The sequence below is a fragment of the Pelobates fuscus genome, chromosome 13 (assembly GCF_036172605.1).
Source record: "Pelobates fuscus isolate aPelFus1 chromosome 13, aPelFus1.pri, whole genome shotgun sequence".
In the NCBI taxonomy this organism is placed as follows: Eukaryota; Metazoa; Chordata; class Amphibia; order Anura; family Pelobatidae; genus Pelobates; species Pelobates fuscus.
Window position 1 is genome coordinate 112,010,866 of NC_086329.1, and position 8,880 is coordinate 112,019,745.

At 38.3% G+C, this 8,880-nt stretch overlaps 1 protein-coding gene across 1 annotated transcript; it reads left to right on the top strand.

Annotated features, from left to right (window-relative positions):
• Nucleotides 1-5,335: 5,335 nt before the first annotated feature.
• LOC134583132 (olfactory receptor 12D3-like) lies at nucleotides 5,336-6,293 on the top strand. Its single transcript, XM_063439932.1, has one exon. It carries the CDS (start codon nucleotides 5,336-5,338, stop codon nucleotides 6,269-6,271), a length of 936 nt encoding a protein of 311 aa, XP_063296002.1. The 3' UTR covers nucleotides 6,272-6,293.
• The last annotated feature ends 2,587 nt before the right edge of the window (nucleotides 6,294-8,880 follow it).

Here is an 8,880-nt window from a genome sequence, read left to right on the forward strand (position 1 = left end):
AAGTACAAACAGAAAGAAATAAAGGCAGCACAACGAGATTCCTAATGTGCACGGGAAGTGCTAGATACAATTCATTTGAAGGACCAAATGGTAACACAGTTTTCAGACGTTTCTTTCGAGGACAATTCTGGCCTTGACAGAAAAAAAACCTGAAACACTTGTTACTCTATGGTCCTTCGAATAATTTGAGCAACAGGGTTCAAGAGTTAACAGTAGACATGTGCAATTTGTTTCATTCCAAATGGACATTCAGATGAATTTTGTGCAATTCGGATGCATCCGAATGTCCAAAGTTCAAATTTGCCGAATTTCCGAATTGTCAAATTTCTGAAGTGCCTAGTTGCCGAAGTGCCAAAGTGCTTTGGATTTCTGCAAAGTGGCAAAACAAGAGAGGGAGGTAAAATTACCTGAATGATGCCGGCGTCTTAATAGCATCAAGTAGTGGGCGTCAGCACATATTAGGAAATACGGATGACGCTTTAAGAGGGGCGCGGTCTTGTGACGTCAGCACGCTTAAACCATGTGGCTGGCGTCAAGGGAAGGGACGGAATAAGTAGTAACGATGGCTAGCATGGAGCTGCGGCCGTCGTCATAGAAGGGGCGTGTAGTATATGACGCGGCTCATATGTTTATGGATCAGGCATGATGTTTATGGATCAGGCATGATGTTTATTATTCATAGTTTTATTTCATATGTCTTTCCTGCTGTTTTTATATTTCCAAGTAATCCTAGGTGGGGATCATACCACCAACGCTATCATCAAGGAGCAGTAGATCTGCTCCTATCTTGTGAGTACCCATTTTATTTTATTATTTTATTTTAAAGTGTTTTACACAGTGAACACTATTGGCTGTTTCTTTCTACCCGAGTGTTTACTACATCACGGACGGAGGAAACAAATCCACAGACGAAGGAAATTCACCTCATATCCTATAAGCGGGGATTCATACCGCTGCACGCCTTTCACACCAGAGCGGGTTTTAGCTCTTTTAAATGTGATTTTGCATTCAAGATTTTTTATATCATCACCTCTACTATCAAAACATACTACACTATTTGGTTCTCTATATATCTTTTATCTCTTGCATATGAGCTGATCCATAAGGAAGAACATAACAAGGACAAATTGTTCTGGACTGAATACTGCCATCCAACACGACCTCAATAGACGTCTCTAGATAAGACCTTCTCTTTTTACCTACTTATTTTATCTGGACTAGTTACCTAATTTTACCAGGCGCAGCCCTTACTTTTATTTGTGTTTTTTTTGTATTGTGTCTAAGGGTTCTTGAGGGATTCCCTTATAGGGTTGCTGCCGTACTGTGTTATCTAGCGCTTACTCGTTGTCTTGCTTTTACTCAGAGCAACAAAGGACTGTAGATACGAATATCCATTTCACTATCTATCCTAGCTGTTCATATAAGGGTTAATATGAACCAAGAATAAATTTGGAATTGTATCTCCGATTCTCGGAGATACAATTTATCTAAAATCCTAGTTACGGGAAAAGTACTGATTTTGAAATGTTCTTGTTAATTGTCAAAGATATCGGTATTTGTAAATATCTGTTTTTTATCAAATATGCATGCATTATATAACGTAGAATTATAACTAGAAACAGCTGTTCATAACTTGTGAAAAACAATGTCATTGTCATCATTGTCACGCCCATATGCTCATTTTCCCCCTCCCATCCTGTTATGAAAATGGAGTATAAATATAACTTGCGTAATAAAGGAATTTGAATTGGTTATTGAACACGTCTCTGCTATTTATTTCCAATTTCCAGAGCTCTGAATGAGTTGGCAAATATCCATCATCCACAAAAGGCCCGGGCTGATTTTATCCCCAACAAGGACCCAGGTTCAAATCCCCTGTTTGGCACTTGTGAGATGGCCATGAGAACCATGACTTAGGGTTAGGGAGCCCTACAGATGTGTAAGTGGTTGTGGTGGCAGTCTGAGCACTGGGAGCCCTATATATGTGGTTGTTAGGGATCCCTACAGATGTGCAAGTGGTTGTTGTGGCTAATTGCTTCAGATTTCTGAACAGTGGCAAACAAGAGAAGGATGCTTACGATTTGCTGAAATTTTGGACGTGCTGAACCGAAAGCCATTGGTCTAAATTGCCGGAGCAGATGAATTATTTTACTTACCCGAATTTCTGAACCAATTTTTTTGCCCATGCACATCCCTAGTTAACAGGCTCTTCATTTTTTAGCTTTTAGGATACTGCAGTAACCTCTCTATCTCTCTGTGGCCACATGCCGATATTAAATAATGCATGTTGTGGGTGTGGTCCAAGCAAGATTTTATCTATATATAGATTAATGTGGGGTTAATATATCATCATAAATGAATAAAGTAATAGAGTATCAAAGACAAGTTCGGCATTGAAGGCACTCCAGCTTTAGATAATCCTATTCAGAGCTCTAGAGTCCCTGTTAGCACTAATTGGTTTCAATGTGCAAACCATAAATTCCCCTTTGCTTTATTTAATTCACTATAAATAATGTGTTGGAAATTGTGATTTGCAATACTAGTCTACAGTCGTATTTTGAGAAGATATGACGAATTATGTCCTTTCATTGGGATGTAATCCTTTAAACTCCTAAGAATTCAACCAGAGAATCCATTCTACCAGCTTCTGAAAAAGGTACAAATGTTTTGTGAAATACACATAGTTTTGTCTTGTTTTCTTGTTAGGTGCCTGTTCTAGTCTTGCCTTGTTTCTGTACTGGATACATTTCTGCTGCAGATCCTCCCTATCCATATCCTGGGAGGTCTGCATATTTTCATCTGCTCCTGGCTTCCGCTTTAGCTGCTTCAGGACCCTGGTATGTGGCCACACAAACTCTGGTGCTCAACACCAGGGGGCGTGTGGCAACCCTGCACCAGGCCCTGATAATCCACTTCCACGCTGAGACTCCCATCATCATCATCTTCAGGCACTCAAGAGTCCCGGTCTCCGTACCGCAACCCATGACACCCGGTCTGTGGCTACGCTGCCCCATAAGCAGAAAACGATGATGCAGTGTTTGTTCTGACACCTTTCTATTATGGCCAACATTAACTTTTTCGGCAATTTGAGCTATAGTAGCAATTCCGTGTTACTGGGCCAGACAGGCCAGAAAGGCCAGCCTACGCTCCCCAATGGCATCAATAAGCCTTGGGTGTCCATGACCCTGAAGCCAGTTCACTGGTTGCTCTTCTTGCACCACCTTTGGTAGCTAGCCACTATCTATCAGGAACTCCCCACAATACTTGCTATTTTGGAGATGCTCTGACCAAGATATCTAGCCATCACTATTTGTCTCAGACCTTTTCACTTGCCCATTTTTCCTGCTTCCAACACATGTAATTCAATAACTGACTGTTCACTTCCTGCCTAAAATTTCCCACTCCTTGACTGGTGCAATTGTAAAAGATAATCAGTGTTACTCACCTGTCAGTGGTTTTAATTTTGTGGCTGATTGGAGTATGTGTCTTGGTTAAGCATTTTTGTCTCCTTGCTGTCATTTTCTTAAAATCTGCAAACAGTTTACAATGTTAATTACTTAGATTTTTCTTTTTACTGTTTTAATATCTTTTTTTTATACTTTAACACTGGTTAATGCTAATAAAATATAGGTTATCTTATATTGCAATTATTTCAGTAGCATTGAAAATCATTAAAAAAAAACAAAAAAAAAAACCCACCAAAGAATGCTTTTTAAAAAGCCTTACATACATTTATATATATTTATATTACACATTTATATATATTTATATTACAAATTTTTCAACTCTATTGAGTATTTTTCCAATACGGGATGATAAAATGCCTTTGTTATCAGGTTCAGGTGTTTTAATGTTTTAATTATTAATAAAGTAATCTTATGCAACATGCATTCCTAATGCTATAGATTTACTAGAACTGCTTAGGTCCCCCCAACCTGTGAGGGTGTTTTAGCCCTTGCCATGCTGGTTTCCTTTCTGCCACTCTGCCTCCTTGGCTGAGATCAAGGTTGGCAAGTGGGCACAATGCCACGCTACACCAATAAAGTGCAGCCTGGAAGACAGCCAGAAGTGTGAAAATCTTTTAAAAACTACCATGCTTTGTATTAAAGGATCACTGCACCAAAACCACTTCATTGAGTAGGTGCCCTATGTGATGCTTTCAATTGGTTACCGTAATTCAGCATGCCAGGACCCTAATGCGATTGGTGTTTAACTTGGTAGTCTAGTAGAAACTGTAAAATATCAGGGGAAGAAGACCATCGCCAGGTCAATAGTAATAGGAACTGATGGAAATAAAACACTTGTATCAAGGACTTGTGTAGCCATATGCCGTGAGTAGCAACAATCACAAGAGGACAACAGAGGACAATATGTAGAGCCTGACAGAGATAATACATAAAAAGACTTTAGAGATGCATAGACTTGCAACAAGTTCAAGCTTACATCAGTTAAGAAAATACCTATATCCCATACCTAAAGCACACACCGCAATGAAGGGTATAAAACAGAATTGGTTTGATTTATATTTGAGTTGTTTTAAAAGATCATCTTGTAAACTCTTCATTTCTTTCATTCAGTGGGAAAGATCTACTGATCATTGTATCAATTAATAGAGGTTCCAGCAACAAAAACAGCCAGTTATTAGCAACGTTTCTTACACCATTTAAAACATGAAGCTAATAATCACATTCTCCTAATATAAGAACCTTCATCCATCACACTCAGCAGGGGTAGAGTACCCTAACTGTCAGTAGATAACAGAGCTTCTCCATAATGTAATGTGAAGACCAAAGGTTCTGAACGATCAGTTGATGGCAACATCCACCTATCATGGTTAATATTGACAATAAAATGTGGTGGGTGCTGTATCATCAATATCAACTCATAAAATGAAGCTTTTCCAACTATCACCCAATGAAGGTACCAATGCATATACTACTCCAATCATCATCCGCAGTAAGCATATCCAAGCTGCTGTATGTCTGTTCTTTGCAATCTCTTTGTATTATTCTTAATTATGTATGGATAAATAAACTAAGCATCATAACAACAATCTCCATGTTAAAAACAACCTCTTTTCTACCTATTTTTCTATTACAATGTACTGACGTCTTAACTGCAGTTTTTTCAAAATCATCTGCTGAATTTATTTTTAGTAAGTCCATGTTTCAAGCAGATAGAGATTATGTTTGAAGAGTAATAAAACATATGAAAATGTTAATGGACTTTCATTATTTCATGCAAGGACAACACCAATCTGTGCTATACATATTCTACTTACCTCAAAAGTAGTTATTATATAAAGAACATCAAAAGATCAACACTGCATTCAAAAATGGAAAGTTTAAATATGACAAACGTAGACGAGTTTCACCTTCTAGGAATCACTGATATCCAGCAGATCCAACTATTCTTCTTTTTCATTTTCCTTTTATTCTATATATTTATTCTAATAGGGAACACCAGTATTGTGTATGTGGTGATCATGGATTCAAAACTTCATACACCCATGTACTTCTTTTTGGGTAACCTTTCTTTCCTGGACATCTTCTATTCAACCGTTACAGTCCCTAAGATGTTGGCTGGATTGGTGGTGGAAGACAAGGTGATATCCTTCCAAGGCTGTATCACTCAGCTCTATTTTTACCACTTTTTAGGGAGTACTGAAGCTCTGCTTCTCACTTCAATGTCTTATGATCGATATGTTGCTATTTGCAACCCATTACATTACTATGTCCTCATGGGAAAGGCAGTATGTATTCAGCTGGCATTGGGATGTTGGCTCATTGGCTTTTTATATTCACTAACCCAAACAATTCTGATATCTTTGTTGCCTTTCTGCAATGATAACAAGGTCACACATTTTCATTGTGACATAAAGCCACTCCTAAAATTGGCCTGCAAAGACACGCACCTCCATGAAAAACTTGTGTCCATCATTTTTGCTCTTGTAGCAGTTTCTACATTTTTCCTAATTCTCATATCCTACATCTTTATTGGTTCTCATCTGTCAAACATCAAATCCACTCAAAACAGACTCAAGGCATTTTCTACTTGCACTTCCCACTTGACTGTTGTCTGCCTGTACATCGGAACTGCCATGTGTACTTATTTAGGTCCAACAACCCAAAATTCCTTAGAGAAGGATAGACTAGGTGCTATCTTGGTCACAGTTATCACCCCCGCATTGAATCCACTTATTTATACATTAAGAAACAAGGAGGTAAAAAGAGCACTTCGAAATGGATATTTTAACGGGGTTTCATGTTGAAATATAAAGAAAAAGAAACCTATCAGGGAGAAGGTGTCAGGTTACTCGAAGGTAAGGGGGGATAACCCCCAGTATGAATAAGTCACAGTGTAGAAAAGAACAACAAAAGGGTAAACCATTTAGAAGGCGAGCCCCTTTGAAAAGAGAGTAACCCAATTAAAACGTAACTTTTAATAAGTATAGTAAAAGAAATGGGTGAAAAAATACAAAGTCACATATTTAAAAGTTGTCATCTGCATAGCAATATGTTAGATTAGCATAACTGCTTTATGCAAAGCTCAATATTATTACTGCCAATAAGTGAGCCTACATAATTATTTTTATGAAAGGGTCCAGCAGTTTGAATAACATTCAGATCGAACCTGTGGGGTCATATATTACAGGAATACATCAGTCAGTTTCTTCCCCTTGGTATTTGACACTCTATACACTCTTCCTTTAACAATTTTCTCTCCAATCATACATTAATCTGATTGGGAAATTCAAATTTAATGTTCCAATCAGATCCCTAGCCCCCCCCCCCCCCCTTTTAAAAACTGGCAATACTTACCATCCGGATCCGGTTCCCTCTGATGAGCTGACCCAGCGAAACGTGCGTCAGGGCTTTGGGGCATTGCTGTGTCTACAACATTAGTTTGCAGCAATCTCAAGGCACAAATATTGTAATTAATTTTTGATTTTTGGCATCTTCAACTATATGATTTTCCTTTATTTTTGTCATTTTCAACTCTATTTCATTCATAGAGCGGGTGGCTTATATTTTACTTAAAGCTAGGGTCATTTTTAGGGGTAAAGGGTGCCCTTGAAAACACAATAGGGACAGCTATCTCTTTGACCCCTTTCCCTCTCTCCCTCCATTCTACCCTGTCCTATACCTGATTTAACTGCAGGAGGTATTTTTAGTTTTTACCTCCAGCGTTAGATACTCTACTAAACAGGTGTTGCCAGCTACCTTTGTAATACTTTTTGTTATACTTTTGGCAACATGCTTGAAGTTACTGTAACACAAAGATGCCAAAGCTCAGTGAAGTCAGAGTTCCATTTGTTTACCACTCAGTGAGTACCTATTAACAACCTTGTATCAGTTGACATCCGGTTACCAAACTGTCAATTGACATACCCTTGAGGATCTGCATAACAAACCCCCTTTTTTTAGGGGTACTTACTACTCAACCTTCGTTGTGGACCTGCCTCTGCTATTTTAATTGTATGTTTTGTACATATGTGTAGAGTACTATTAGTTTTGTGTTGTAGTCAATCTCTTCTGTCCTATGAGACTTTATAGCGCTTAACACGTCTATTAAAAGTTATGTTTTATTTTAGCAACATTTTTCTTAAATATTCCTATTTTGCTATACCAGAAATTGCATCCTCCGCTTCTTCTTTCTTTTTTGTTTTCTATTCTACCACAGGGGTTATCCCCATCTAGGAGGTATGAACAGACATTAAATATAATTTCTTCTCTCTCTTTTCTACTCTTTTTCTTTTTTGAAAGCGTAAAATTAACTAATGACAACCTACATGGCACATTTGGTGTATAAATTAGATGAATATACTGTTAATCCACATTTTTTTTAAAATTTATTATAGAGATATATAAATAGTATTGTGACTAAACAGCAAAAAAGAAATATTGAGGGTGTTCTCCCCCAAGTAAATGTAATTGCTTGTTTTAAGACACTATTTCAAATTCCCACACTGCGTGTAGCTTTGTGTCAGCCCCATGAATGTGCCTCTTGGACAAAGCAAACATGGAAAAATGGATCACTTGTCAATTGTGAAAACCTACCCTGCATCTCAAACAACACCACGTGTCTCAGGCATCCTTTAGAGGAAGAGGAATACATCTTCCTTCGTTTCACTGTTTAACCAAGGGGTGATAAATGTAGGGAAGAGAACGAGTCTCCCTGAAACCATTACAAAGAAGAGTCTGTACTCTAACTGTTTTACATATTAAGAAGATGAGTCCCTCCAGCCCTTCAGGAATCTGCAGCTTGAACCTGAAAAATCACCTGTGAACCAACAGAGAGGCAATTGTGCCACTTCTCTGACCTGCTTCATGGCAATAGAACTCACAATGGGGACTCACAGAGGCATCTACGTGCTCTGTGCATTCCAGAAACTCTGTTGCTTCCTCCTGCTGAAAGTGGAGGCGTAATGCTGTCCTGGATGACTCTACTGGATGGCTCTACTGGCTTTTCACTTTTGGCATTTTGGGAAGTTTATTTACCACTCACATATCACTCATGCTTTAATCCCTCTCTGTTCCTTACCCACACTTGTTATACTCTCAGCTGCACAGTAAATAAATGTGGCTGCATTATTAGAGACTCTAAAAGAATCCATTAGATAAAACAATTTAAGTTTTTGTAAACTATACGACCGCAGCCACTGAGTCTCCTGGTTGGTGAGCGTTTATTCTGTACAATTACATTTCTACAAGTGTGGCTTGTGTTACCATTATGACATTTTCCCACTGTTTATACACTTGTAAAGCCTCATAGTAAAAAAAACTAAACCACCACTAATACCCTGGATAGCCTGGATCTGAGCGCTATTCAATAGTAATATGCACTCAGATACAGACTATCTGGGGATACGTTACACGA